This window comes from Amaranthus tricolor, chromosome 13 (genome assembly GCF_026212465.1).
Source record: "Amaranthus tricolor cultivar Red isolate AtriRed21 chromosome 13, ASM2621246v1, whole genome shotgun sequence".
In the NCBI taxonomy this organism is placed as follows: domain Eukaryota; kingdom Viridiplantae; phylum Streptophyta; class Magnoliopsida; order Caryophyllales; family Amaranthaceae; genus Amaranthus; species Amaranthus tricolor.
The window spans coordinates 11,994,896-12,010,430 of record NC_080059.1 but is presented as its reverse complement, the minus strand read 5'-3'; the positions used below and the strand labels follow the sequence as shown (position 1 = coordinate 12,010,430).

The following is a 15,535-nucleotide window of genomic DNA, read 5'->3' as shown; positions in this document are numbered from 1 at the left end:
CTCTTCAATGGTGGTTTATGAGGTAGTGGGATGTTGTAAAGTCTAGTTTTAAGAAAATGACATTGATGATGCGTTTATGCCTTCTGTTTTTTTTCATTCTCTTACCTTTTTTATACCAAACAATAATTAATAATAGCACTTAAAAATACTATTACTCCTTTTAATAAATTTCATTTTCATTACATTTTTATATCTAATACCAAACACCCTCTAAATAATACTCCATTGAAAACAAAGTAAAGGTATTCATTATCCTTTGGTAACGAATTGAGTATGGAATTATAAAGCTAAATTGAATATGAATTATAAAATATACTTAGAATAGAGTTAATAATCGTGAATAAATATAATTTTTATTTTTTGTCCCATCTAACGTTATGACATTATTTTCCTTTTGTTCGCAGTTTTTGACCGATTTTTTTGTTCGCTGTTAGTAACTGCAACAAACCTACCTTAGGCTCAGACATAAAGACACTTATTTTTGAAATTAAGTTTACCCGAAGTTTTTTTTATATATTTTTTGTTAAAATTACTTATTTGTTTCAAATTTTCACATTAGTATACCACAGAATTGGAATAGAAGATGCTTATTTTGGAAAATTTTTTAGAAATAAATCTTATTTTGGAAAATTTTCTCAAATGTCAAGCCATATTTGAGTCCTCATGGGCTCAAAATGATAAGTCATTCTTAGCGAAAAATTGAAAAAATAAGCTAATTATAAAAAAAATTCCCAAAATAAGTTTCGAAGAATTTTAATTCCCGAAATAAGTGTCTTTATATCAAAGTTGAATTTCAGTGTGTTCGTTGTTACTAACACCAAACCAAAAAAACTGGTCAAAAAGAAAGTCAGATTTATTTGTTCTCTACTATTAACAACAAACAAGCTATGACTTTATCTCCCTTTTATTCACTGTTAGTAAGAGCGAACAAAGTTTTAAAGTTTACAAATTCAGGCCAAAATACAGGATTAAGTTAAGTGGTCGGAGTTTTCTGTTTTTGGCCTAAACCTGTAAATTTTAATACTTTGATGACTGTATAATTCGCAAAAAATAAACATTAAAATTGTAATTTGCAAAACTGCTAAACTTTAAGTCTGTAATTCATAAATATTTATTTTTAGAAAAAAAATTATACCATCTACACATTGCAAGAATTTCAAAAAGTATTTACGCAATACATTCATGATCAACAAAATTATTATATGAGAACTTTCACTTTTCATGAACCAAAATATAATAAATATATACGCTCATTTTCACCTCTTATAGAAGTCCAATGGCATTAAACTGCTCCCAAGCCTCCTGCATAATTAAAATTCCTTAAATAGAAGTACCATCTATCACTATATAATATTTTTGTTTAAAATAAACAGAACCCACAATTAACACACCAAAAATGTTTGGATTAATTATTTAAAATTTTACAAATTATTAAAAACATTGAAAATTTTTAAAAAATTTAATTACACCCTAGGGTAGGCTAGGCGAGGAAGGTTAGGGTTAGGTATCACTAATCAAAACGAATGATTTGTTTATATAGAGTTAAGAAAGAAAAAAATTCCAACTTTAATGCTTATTAAAAAATATTTGTCAAAGTAGTGTTCATGTAAATGAGGCATGGTATTGAGCTACTTTATTTTTAGCCTGGAGCCTCCAAACCTCAATGTAAACTAAATTAATAGAAGAAATATATTTTTTGAGGAATTAAAAAATGTTCGAAAATATCTTTAATTGACGAGAAAAAAAAGCAAAGATCGCTTCACTTGATACACCTATATCTAGCCACAAATACTTGATACATTTGAGACTTAGAGCAGAGTAAACTAAAGTAGAAAAATTATAGATATAATTTTATTGTTGGACGTTGATTTATTGTTGGAAAAAATTACTAAAAGTATAGTTTTTATCCTGACTCATCTACTCAAAATAATCCTTAGTATGGGTTAACTCAAAATTTTTCTTACAATTGGTGTACCCTTCTCAGTTCTCATAATGATTAATGACCTAAAGTTTTTATGCATCTTCTCAAAATGCTCTCGATTATTATAGTAGAAAAATAGTTTGGAATATTTTAAGAATATCACTTCAATAATATAGATTATTTTGAGTTAATCCCTATTATGAATTATATTTAATGCAGATAAATAATAATTGAATATTTTTTTACAAATTTTCCTTGTTTATATTGGGACAATAACTCTTTTTAGTCGTCCTAAATAACCCATGTAATCCTAAATAATTTTTTTTCCAAATTCCCCTAACCTATTTAATTTCATGATATTTTTTTATTATATCTAAAGAAAAAAAGGTGACGTTTAATTCTTTGTTGTATTACATATATATTATTGTATCATAATTAATTCTATCTAGCCACATGTGATACTATGTGTATGCTAATTATTTTGCCGGTTTTATTTTTAGGTTTAAAGCCTCTAAATCAAATAAAGATAAATGAGTTAAACTTCTTTCCAATATTAAAATTTATTTTGAAAAATAAATTTTAGTGAGCATTAGAATATTATTGTTTTTCTTTTTTATTTCTACATAAACCTACTATTATTTTGGTTATCATTAATGTTTGAAGGATCCAAATCAAAATTAAAATAGGTTAGTGACATATCTCTTATACATAAACACTACTTTGAGAAAAAATTTTAAGTGAGCAACAAAATTGGAATATTTTTCTTTTTTAGCTCTACTTAGGCAAAACATTCCATCAAAACTATACAAATGAAGAAAATTCAACTTTAATTTACATACTTCTTTCCTTCCATTATACTTGCTACATTTGACCTTTTTACGCGATTTAATGTCTTATTTTGATCATTTATATACTAAACTAAGCACAACTAAAAGTTATAAAAAGTCAATATTATGAAAGTATGTAGTTAGACGATCCAAACAAGATGTTGTTTGATTATATTTTATTCTTACACATTAGCCGCAATATATAAAATAAGCTTGAAAGATGAATAGATTAATAAATATAATATAACAAGTATTTCAGAAGGGAGGAAGTAAGTAGTATGAATATAGGGAGTATGAATATGATGAAGTAAAATCTCAAAAATATGAAAAAAATGCATGTGATGAATAATGAAGGTGTTTGAGAAATTAGATATACCTGCAGAATATCAAAAAGCTTTTGAGCAATGACCTTTTGATATGGAGTAGCACCTTTTTGTTGGAGTTTATCAGGGTGCAAACATAATAATGCTCTTTGGTATGCTTTTTTCACTGCATTTGCTTCTATTATTTCCGCAAGTGGTATCGGCTTCCATCCGCTATCTGCCCAAAGTATCTGAAAGCACATCGAATTATAATATATATATATATGTATAACAACCTCTTATCTGGGCCGTCTTGTAAATTGTGTTAATTTTATCTTACAAGTTCTTACGATTTAAGTGGAGAAAATTAATGGAGTTCTTCAAGAACTCTTACAATGAAGTATTACACTAGAAAAAGAAAATCTAGAAGGTAGGTTATTTGTTTAGGGTTAGAATCAATATAGATTTGAATGCGTTCACAAATATTCATACTAGGTGACATACGTCAATGATTGGAACAAGAGGCCCACAGCAAATGAGGGGGTACGCAATCGCAAAAACAGAATTTGACTGGAATAGAGGCTGACTGCAAAGAAGTGCTCATTTGAGCATAATTTATGTTCGGACAAGCGCTTAAAAAAAAGGATTTAGTGTGTTCTGATCTTCAGTACTTCGTTCAAGGCACAACTCTACCCATAGTTGCCTAGTTCGAGCACTTTGACTAGGCATCTCCTAGATGCTTGTGATCTTACTTATCATCATACACACCTTTTATGTTTCCAATGCATCATCAAGCACTCACCCTGGTGCTCTCAAGTCACCAAACTCCAACAATAAGTATAAAAATGTATTTTAGGACACCTCTAATAATAGGGTCATGTGTTGTAGACCGTTTTAGATATGGTAATCGACAATGGTGCGTCTTAAATATTTTACTTTACCAAATCAGCTAATGTTTGTCCCTTACTTGTAAATGAAAACTTGTGATAGAAATGTATATTTGAAGATGAAAATTTATTACCATGCACATAATGTGAATTTACACTAACATATATTCCTATTAAGGTGAAAACATTTTTGGGTGGACCTAGTTTAAGAGCATATGGTAGCATGCGTTATTAAAAGGAAAAATATTTTGAAATTCTAGTTTTATTTCAGATAAAACTACATATAAAATAAACTTTTATCGATTGTCCAACTAATCAAATTAAGGCCCTATGTGTCCCAACAAGTAAGAACAAATTCCACTATGACATCAATTAAAACTTTGATATATAACGTTTTTTGAAACATGAACTTACTTTGTACTTTGAAGTTGTAATTGGAGCTAATTTGTGATGATTTTGAAAATAAATAGTTTTCTTTTTACGTGGGAAAAGATAAAAGCTTCTTATTTTTCTTGTATGTAACTTCATATTAAATTATTTACGACAACTAGCTAATTTTTATATGAATTAATACATCATTTATTATATTTTCCTAAAAATGTGGTGACAATAATTACTATTTAGACTTACATATTGCATAGTTGAAAGCAAGGCACGTATATTTCCCTCCTTTCCTTTAGACCACTGCTTTACTTTACGTTCATAACACTGAAAACATTTATCAAGTATTTCAATATATATATATATTATTATTTTCTTTGTCCTTTTAAATTTACACCATATAAAATTCAAATATATAAAAAATTAGCGGGTAAATAAATGTAATACTCCACTTGTATATGGAAGATGAGAATGAGATAATACCTTAGTTTCTTCACTTGTTGATTGATTGTCCGCCTCTTCTACCCTTCCCTCACCCTATCAATTAACAATGTTTCATCAAAATATATAATTATTCAAGGTCACGCTCATTTAACATATTTTATGGATAGAATTTTTGGAAAACAAATACTCTTTCTTTAGAAAAATGATGTTCTTATTTATTATTTTGGATTATTTTATTTGTTATTTTTTTAAAAAATATTTCTACTTTATATCACAAATTTTGTATATTTTTAATTTTATTTATCTTAGTTTTAATATTTTATTAACGCTTATGGTCCTCATATATCTTTACTAATTTCAGTTTAACAGCTTTATATTGCTTATAGTCTTCACTGACTTATTTTAAATATTATTTTAATAATTATTTCTCATATTTTTGTCAAGTAATAACTTTATTTTAAATTTACTATTAGCTACAATTATAACGTAACAGATCAAGTACCTGTTGCGGCTGTTGGGTGTCATCATCAACTAAAGTTACATTGATTTCCGGCTCTAATTCTGTAACACTATCAAGATCAACCTCTGGATTTGGTTCTGCCAAAAGTAAATAAGAGGTTTTCAGACAACTTTTCTTGAGAAATACCGCGGTCTCATGTTATTTACTATATTTTTTATTTTTGTTTTTGGTAATTTTATATTACTTGCTATATTTTCATTTTTTGCAATAAAATAACTATATAAATATCTACTTTATCCCTATTTTATTTCTACTTTATACCTTATTAAATTTTATATCTACCATTATTTAATCTTAATCTATTTCCAACCAAATTAATAACTTATGAAATCTCCATTCACCTATTCTGCCTTCCATTTACAATCAGGCAAGAGGCAACCATCTTATGAAATCTCATCTTCCCACCCTCACCCTCATCCATGTTCTGAATATTACCCCTCCATGGTCCATCTCTCTCACTCTCTCTCACTCTCATATTGTGAAATTCCTACAACCTCTTTCCTACATTTTTTTTATATGATTTGCTATATTTTTTTAATTTTAAAATGTTAACGGTATTTTATAAATAAAATGGTCTAAATATAAACTAATTATTTGAAATATTGTAATCAAAACCCGCCGGAATAACCAAATGTACAATTTATATTACATCGATTTTGATATAAGTTTATATAGAATAACGAATCCACATTCCATTTCATAATCTCATCCTAATAATTATGTCTTCATCTCATTCACACATTAATTTCATCAATATTATTTATGATTGTCTTAATTTCCTACTAACAACCAACTAAAATTCAAAGCACATGCAACTAACAATGCAACATATTCACTTAGAAAATTTGCGTTTTATATTTTATATAATTTATTATTATTTATAAAAACTCTCTTTTTGAAGAATTTTCACGAGCCGAGTGTCTCTTTGACCGCACTCTCTTCTATGGATATGAGCTATCGTCTTTCTTCTCTCCCCAAACTCTGACCATAATTTTCTATAAGCGGGATATACTAGGTATAATAATAATGATTATTATATTTTTATTTTGTTTATCGCAATTTTATTTTGTTTTGTAGTGAAAATATGAGGGCATAGGAGTACTATTTCGTAGTCATTCATTAACATTTAACATGATTTATAAAACCTAAGAGTATATCACGTTAACCTTATTTACGCCAACTTTTATTAAAAATCGAAGAAGGAATACCAGAAAGTGTAGCATCATTAATGATGAAGTCTAGGTGTTCCCTTGATAGAAAAGACTCGGCATCAACCTGAAAATATGGACGAAAACCTCTTATCAAGATTATACACAATGGTGGAAATTGTTAGGAAATACTTTAAAATAGTAGTTATACTTGCATATAATATTTGGTGGGTAATGGTTCTATAACTATATGGTTTTGAGAAAAAAATGAAATTGATCAAGTGTGTATATGTAAGTCAAACGCTCATTATCCATGAGTTTGTGGGCCTGAGCCCGCTGGTACCTCGTGAGTGTGTCCACACGAGTGAACCCACATGTGATTATGTGATGAATTGTAACAATCTAACATGAGATCAAATCCAAATATGGTTCTCAGATATGATATGGTTCACATGTGAGGAAAGTGTTGAAAATTCTTAACATGCGAGGATTAGGAAATGGACTTGCATATAATGGTTTGTTGGTAATCCTCCTATTACCATATAGTTTTAGGAAAAAATGAACTTCATGAAGTATATACAAGTTAACATATATATATGCAAGTCAACACTTATCACCTGTGGCCCGTTAGTTTGTAAGCTCGAGCTGAGTAGGCTCACGGGCCACAAATAATTATGTGATGAATTTTTATGGCCTAATAAAAATCATAGAAGTATAAAATGAGATAAACCATTTGTATGGAGTCGCCTAAAGCTTCGGCCAAGCTAACAGTAGAAGTTTGCATCATTTCATCATCAACATCATCTTTAACTTTTGAACATGTTTCTTCATTCAAATTTTTGACAAAATCCTTCACTTTTGATGTACCATGGCTTTTATCAACCTCAATTTCACGTACATTGTCACGCACTTTTTTGTAACTTGACAAACCCCTAATTTTTGTTTCATTCTCCATGCTTTTCTTCTCTTCCTTTTCAGCACATAATGTTTTGTCTTCTACAATTAAACACAGATAGGAATTATATGTCAAAGGGACTCAAATAGTGGTAGCAATCAACATTATATGATTCAAATGTCATCAACTAACTCACATCTAATCATCTAAACTTTCTCCAAGAGTCAGAATTTAAAAGTAGAATATTTGTAGTCTTACTTTATAATGCTAAACAAAGAGCGTTTCTTATTCATCTTTGATAACATTGATCATTTATGAAAATTCATTTTTTGAAAAGTTACATTAGAAGAATCATAAAAATTACCTAATCTATCTGTATAGTGAATAAAAGTTAAATTTGAGTCTATTTGACATGTGATTGTTGATTGGTTTGATCAGATGAGAGTATTGGTTAGTTTGCTTATATCAGCTATTTAAGTCAGTTGTTATAGAAATCTTTGGTAAAATTTAGTTACAAGTTGTTAGTTTGTTAGAGAAAACGTTAGTTTAAAGCCAAAAATCAATGAAAAAGCTACCTATCCATAGTCACATTTTGGTATTGGCTTAAAAGTCGATTTTTTTAGCTAATTGTTATTTATCAAATATTTTTTTAACTATTTAATAGTCCAAAAAGCTAAAAACCAACCAAAAAATTCATTGTTCAAACTCACCCTTTAATATATAAATAAGCCCTATTTAGTTCAACTCAAAAATTAAGTAATAAATCAAATTAGTTTTAATTAGCAAAAATCAGTTATAATTACCAAAAATCAATTATAATAAGTAAAAATTAGTTACAATTAGTAAAAATCAATTATAATAAGTAAAAATCAGTTATAAGAAGTAAAAATCAGTTACAATTAGTAAAAATCAGTTATAATAAGTAAAAATCATTTTTAATTAGTACAATTAAGTTATAATTTATAAGTAAAGTTAGTTAAATCAGTAATAATACTATCAGTTTAAATCAGTAAAAATCGATTTCGATCAATAAAAATCAGTTGAACTAAACATGACCTAAGTTGGCAGTGATGCACCTAAAAACAAACTAAGTCAATACTAATAATATCATGAAAAGGCTAGTACTCCCTAAGTTACTTGAAGAAGATATTATTTATTATTTTGGGTATTTTAGTTCTCATAAATAATCTTTTTATTTATATTATATTTGTGAATAAAAATAGTCTTATTTATCCTTATTTTAATATTTTAATAATGTTTATGGTCTTCAGTCCTCAGTCCTCACATATCTTTTACTAATTTCATTTAAAGATTTTTATAGTCCTTATGATTTACACTAACTTTATAAATACATTGTTATTATTAGTTATGGTCTCAATATTTTTTTTACTAATTTTCTTTTAATACTTCTATTATTTTTATATTAATGATCCATATTTTTCCTACATTAAATTAATTATTTAATAAAATAATACTCCTTCCTATTTATAGGTAAAGGAACATTTAGATTTTGCACCAAAATCAAAGAAAGGTGGGGGATTACTTAAAAGTGGGTGGAAATCTCTCATTTTCCATAAAGGACATTGATTGTATTTGTTGTTGTATTGTTGTAGTAAGGGTAAAAGAGAAAAAGAATGACAAAAATAAAAATGAGACATAATTAATGAATTGACCCAATAAAAAAATGTCCCTAAATCAATGAATAGGAGGGAGTATATTTACTATCTAAAAGATTTTATTTTTCATAATTTCGGTGATCTTCATGAAGAAACAGAGGGAGTATATTACTATATATATTAGTATAGAAAGAACAAGCATAATGAAACAAAATCCAAATACCTTGTTTGTGTTCCCTAAACAAGGAGCTTAAAGACATCATACTAGATTTTGTTATCTTTGAAGAAGTCAATGGATGATTAAGCTCTTCTTTTCTACTCTCTAACCCATCAGCAACAGCTTTATCCTCAGATTTGCACTCCCTTACTTGTATAGTAGATCGCATTCGTCTTTTACTACCGGAAAAAGAAGCATCATTAACAATCACATCAATTTTACTGCTTTCCACATATCTTTCATTCTCGTGTTTTGATCCTGAAGGGCTTCTTTTATTTGATGATGATGATGATGTAATTGTAACTGGAATTCCTTTGTTTGGCCATTTATATATTGAAAAGTGAAACTGTACGTTTTCATTTGATTCCATTGTCGTAGAATCTGGTTTGTGGTCTGTTCCATTGAATTTGCTATCGATTGTTGTTGACTCCAGGGAGATTTCTCGTGACAAAGAACTTGGACCATAAGATGAAGTAGCTTCAACTGAGGATGCTGAATGGGTTTGGAATGCTTGGCTTAATTTTGAAAGAAAACGCGTTGAGAATTTGGAAGTAGTTTTCTCTATGCTTGATATTTTTCCTGGTAGGCTGCCATATCTATACAATATACTAATGAAACGATTAGAACACATGTCGAAATTACAATAAAAAATATTTCGCTATTTTCGTGTTTTTATTAGGCAAATATTTTTTTGGTATATCATGTAATATCTTTTGATTAGATTTGTTGAACTGATTAGTTGCAAAAGATTTTAAAATACATTTTATTTAACAATTTTTTATCATATACAATCAATAAGTTATGTAGTATCTTTTAATTACAATGTATGATTATCAAATAAGATATTAATAATTTATGTAGAAATTTTATTTTAATTAAAGTAATTTTGTAATAAATTAAGAAAAGAAAATAATTTTGAAATATTTTTTCATAGATAATCATACTATTACTTGCATGGCTATAATAAAAAACTGTACAAATCAATAGATTACACATAATTATTTAAGTAAATAATTAGGATAAGATATCGGTGAAATAAATTTCAAATGATGATTTTATCACCTATGTTTGACAAGTTTATAATAAATAAATAAATAAAATAAGTTATATGTTAATTATTATAGAAAAAATGTCTTCTTTAGGCTGAAAAATTATTTTAAGGTTTTACAAAGACATTAAACATAAATTATTTTTTATATTTTTTTTTATGTGTTTAAATTTTCTATTATTTTATGTAATTACTTATAATCTATATTGTTTAGTGCATAATTTTATAGTAATTATGTTTTGTATAGTACTATTCATAATATGTATCTCAATCTGATACTAATACTTTTACAATTTTTAAAACGAATCAATTTATAATTCAATATCCTTAGAAGTTATTAAGTAACTTAATTACACATATAAAATTAGTAATTTAATATTTAAATAAATTATAAACCTTGCTTGATACGAGAATCTATCTAGTAATTATTATATTTCAACATCAAAACTAAATCTTGTCAAAGTTTGCCCAATTTATAAAATAAAGAATAATTTGCAAATTACAATCTTAAAGTTTAATATTTTTGTGAATTACAACTTTAATGTTTGTTTTTTTTGCTAATTACAGCCATCAAAGTATCAAAGTTTACAAGTTCAGATCTAAAATACATAACTCCAACCATCAAAATAGTCGAAATTCTGCGCTGGACCTAAACCTACAAATTTTCATACTTTGGTGGCTGTAATTCACAAAAAATGAACATTGAGGTTACAATTCGTAAAAATATTAAACTTTAAGACTGTAATTTTTAAATTATTATGATATAAATTAATTATATAAACAGAGTTTTTTATAAGGCCGGAGAATACCTAAGTGCCAAGAACAAATTAATTTTTTTTAGGTGGGAGAATTGAATACATACTCAAGGCTAGGTTTTCAACCATTATGTCAGTTCACAATTTTCGAAAATAGTGACAAAGGCAAATAATTGAGTCGCACCTTAACAGTTCAGATTGATTATTAATTTTTACATAATTTTAAATTTATTTTTAAATTAAATTAAATTATAGTTAATTACAAAATTTAATGAATATCAAATTTATTTACGCTAAGGCTCAAAATGTAAGTGTCCTTGCACTTTTAAAGTATGGGCATTGCAATTTAAGGAGGCGCATTTAGCAAAATTTACTAAAATTTTGAGCATTTTATTTTCTAATTGGATCGCTTCTAGTTAAATACTTCATTTGTTCTTTTAAAATTTATACACATTTTATTTTAATTCGTTTCTTATATTTTATTTCAGTTTCAAAATGTACTCTCTCTAATTCAATTACACAATTTATTTTAGTTCTTTTCTTATACTTTGCTACAATTTTAAAATATTTTCAGTCCACCACTCTTTTTAATTTAATTATTCGTTTTATTTCTATTTTATTTTCAACCCATGATTTAAAAAACTTATATACAACTAGTGTCTTGAGTGAACATTTTTTTAAGTGAGATGTCTCTCAGGTTCAATCTATTAAAACTAAATGTCTACTTATATTATTTCTATTGCCTACTTATCATATTCTTAATGCCTAATTATAATATCTTAAATGTCTACTTTTATTATTTTTAATGCTTACTTATAATATTTTCAAAAATATATATTAGATCGGTCCAATTAAAGATGATCTCTCAAGAAGACAGTCTGTCACAAGAATTTATCTTAGTTGATATTAGCATGTGCTCATGTTGCAATTTCAACGAAATAGAAAATAATAATTAATCACCTGAATTTAGAAGGGCTAGCAGATTGGTGACCCGCAGGAGGTGAAGGACTGATGGGCCGAGAACCCGGAGGCGAAGAAAACGGGTTTCTACCCGGCATATGAATACTGGGAGACAACGAACAACTCAATAATGCTTGATCACCTCCAAATATATCATCAAAAAAATCCTGACTAGGGTGATTATTTTGGACCCCAATTTGGTCCCCAAAAACGGGTTTCTCCCCTAACCCAATCCATGACTTCCGAAACCCGGAATGATCAACATGATTAATCGAATCCATGGAATCAATTTCATTTTGGTATGATTCTTGAGAAGAACATCTTGGTGGGCCACCAAATACATCACTGAAATCAAATTCAGAATTGGATCCGTATCCTAATAATAGTTTCTCCCTTTGTGAAATTTTGGCCATTAAATCACTTTAATTCCATGCGAAAGTGTAGTGTAGTGTAGTTCATTAAATTTCTGTTGGGACCTGAAAATTAATTGGGAATGTTGAAAATATGAGTTTTAATTGGAATTATTATTGTGGGTAAGAAAAATTGGATAAAAATGGAAATTAGAAGAGCCAGAATTGAAATGAAAAAGATTGATTGAATATTTGTCATTTGATTGTATAGTTGTGGTTAGGAATAGGATAACAGTCAGTGGTAAACGACAACCAGCAACGGCAGCAAGTAGTTAGTGGCCACAATTTTTTTTAGAGTTGTTGAATTGGATAATCCGTTTGAGTTCCGCACGGTGTTTCGGGTCGGTTTATAATTGGTTCTTATGATTTTTTTATTATTTTAATATCATTTTTAAGTTAGGTCTAAGTTGGATTCGATTACCAAGTCTGTTAAATGTCAAAATGGTGAGTCTTTTTTAACATCTCTAGACTTTTTTAATAATATTTATAGAAGTAATTTAATTGTAATAATTGCGTCATTGTATATTTGGCGCTTCAAATAATTTAAAATTTATGGGTTTGGATTTGAGTCCTTACTCAAGAGTCAGGGCTTGAGACTTGACACTTGAGACTCGGGTCAATTGACACTTGCGAAGCAATATCTTAAAAATAAATCAGAGTACAGTGTCAAATTAGTAAGATATACTTCCTTCGTTCCATATTACTTGCAAAATTTTTCATTTTTAGCAATTTCATATTATTTGTTATATTTCTATTTTTAACAAATTACAACCATGTACATATTTACTTTACTCCTATTTTTATTCTACTATATACCTTATTAACTTTTATATTTATCATTATTTAATCTTTACCTATTCTGAACTAAAATTAATAACTCCCTTCATATTTAATTTTTTTCCCAACTAACTTTACTTTCCCAATCAAAATTAATAACTCCCTCCATAATAAATCCATCTCTCCATCTATATTCTGCCTGCAATCTGCACCGTCCATTTTCTTTTAATACTTAATGTACATCATCCCTTGCTAACCCTAAAATCCCCCCTTTAAAACCCTCATCATCTTCTGAAAATTAACCCATTTTATGAGATCAACCATCATCCATTTTATGAAATCAACCCCCCTTTATACCCACATTTACCCACCCTCACCCTCACCCTCACCCTCACCCTCACCCTCATCCTCATCTATGCATATTCTGAATGTCCATCTCTCTTTCTCTCTCACTCTCATTTTATGAAATCTGTATGGGTTTTACTTTGGGTGTTTGCTTTGCTTTGAAACCTATTTTATAAAATCGAAATCTGGGTTTCGATTTGTTTTGCTTTGATCTCTGATAAACACATCCTCTTAATCATCGTTAATTCGTTAAAGCTTCTCACGAATTGCACAATTAATGACCGCACCGATGAATTGCTCCACCCAAGATAGGAAAATACCGAAGTGCATGGGAGAAAAATAGGAAAATAACATTTTTGTATTAAATAATGTTGTCCAACTGAGTTGAACACCTTTTTTGTTTTTCCTTTTTCTCTTTTTTTTCACGTTGCTCTTGATTTAATGCTCTTCTAATGATCTCTTATGACTCTTATGGTCAAGATTTCCAAAGTCATTTTCTCTTCTTCTATATTTTTAATTATATCAAAACAATCAACTAATTCAAAGCCTTTTATAAGGTGAATCAAATTCTTAACTCAATGGCAAAGAAAATTGAAGACGATAGAGACCGAAATGTGAAGAAGAATAAAGAATTTGATAATAATTTTGAGGTAAAGAGAGGTTTTTAGTGAGAGGAGAGAGGAAAAAATGTTAGGGATGGTGGTGCATGACGGTGATCGTGGTGGTGACAGAATAGACCAAGAAGGTGGGTGACAGGAGATTCAAAGGGTTAGTGAAATCTGATTTCTTTAAGCTAGGAGTATAAAAGGAAGAAAAAGACGGCTTGCTTTGTTTTCGTTACTTAGAATACTTACCCAACGAATTTTCAAAGAAGCACTATTAGGGTGTGTTTGGTATTACAACTTAAAATATAATGGAAAGGAAATGTATAAATAGAGGTAAGATAATGGTAAGTGGTGTTGTTATTATTTGTTTGGTATGAAGAGAGCAAAGGGAATAAGGTAAGGGAATTCGTTACACCTCTATTACGAGCGGTAAAAAATTAGAGGATTCCATTTCCTGAAAGTAATGTAAACAATTACTTTAGAGTTGAAACAAACAATATGTAACGGTTTGAGTTAGGCGTTTTCTTTAGTGACCTTCAAAAAATGGATACCGAACAAGCCCTTAATTTCCTTACCACACTTTTATTGGTTTTCATTCCCTTTCTATTACAATAACAATACCAAACACCCCTTAGAATAGTCAAAGCCGAGATGATCACATTTTAATGCTAAAAACTACAATGAGCCAAACACAACAGCTTGACATAAAACCAACTAAATAGCACAAAGGAATAACACTAATGGATGCAAAAACATGGCCAAAAAGGAGAAAATACGCTAAAAGAATGACATAAAAAAGGTAACTTCTTTCAAGAAATGGTAATGAATAATAGAGGCAAGATGATAAATACGACTAACAATAATAAATTGGCCAAAAAATTATAAAAGAATTTACGATTGAAGATGATGATAGATATGATGATGATGTTTGGGAATGAAGAGTAAGTGTGTGTGACCTTTCGCCAAAGACATTGACTAGTTGCTTGCTATTAGAAGATTGTAACGTTAACTTTAATAGTTGACGGTTTATTGGCAGAAAAGAGAAAAAAATAAGGATAGAATCTTAAATGAAGGAATAAATATCACACAAATTCTCACTTAGAATCATAAATTTGGTTAAGTAGTCCAATTGAATATATTAAAATATTAATATTTTTATTTAAAATACTCACTTTTAGTTGTTTAATGCTCAACATATTATTTTAGATGTTAAAACTAATACTTTTGAGTTTAGATATCAAAATACTCTCTATATATTTGTTCTATGTTTAACAATTATAGAACGTGAATCACTGAAATTATATATATATATATATATATATATATATATATATATATATATATATATATATATATATATATATATATATATATATATATATATCATATACATATATATCATATATATATATATATATATATATATATATATATATATATATATGACAATACATTCCAAATACTTTTGTGAGAAACC

General features: G+C 28.1%; 1 protein-coding gene across 6 annotated transcripts; it reads right to left on the bottom strand.

Moving 5' to 3' along the window:
• Positions 1-1,082: 1,082 nt before the first annotated feature.
• On the bottom strand, positions 1,083-12,518 carry LOC130798030 (J domain-containing protein required for chloroplast accumulation response 1). Of its 6 annotated transcripts, none has more exons than XM_057660871.1 (9): positions 11,922-12,518; positions 9,165-9,766; positions 7,161-7,423; positions 6,491-6,557; positions 5,265-5,359; positions 4,802-4,855; positions 4,568-4,645; positions 3,125-3,301; positions 1,083-1,302 (listed from the first exon to the last, which is right to left on the bottom strand). In XM_057660871.1, exons 1-9 carry the CDS (start codon positions 12,332-12,334, stop codon positions 1,264-1,266), a joined length of 1,788 nt encoding a protein of 595 aa, XP_057516854.1. In that variant the 5' UTR covers positions 12,335-12,518; the 3' UTR covers positions 1,083-1,263. The 6 variants fall into 6 exon arrangements, with proteins under 6 accessions (XP_057516854.1, XP_057516852.1, XP_057516856.1 ...); XM_057660869.1 differs by having other exon boundaries at positions 7,161-7,426; positions 11,922-12,517; XM_057660873.1 differs by having other exon boundaries at positions 9,165-9,754; positions 11,922-12,517.
• Between the last annotated feature and the right edge of the window lie 3,017 nt (positions 12,519-15,535).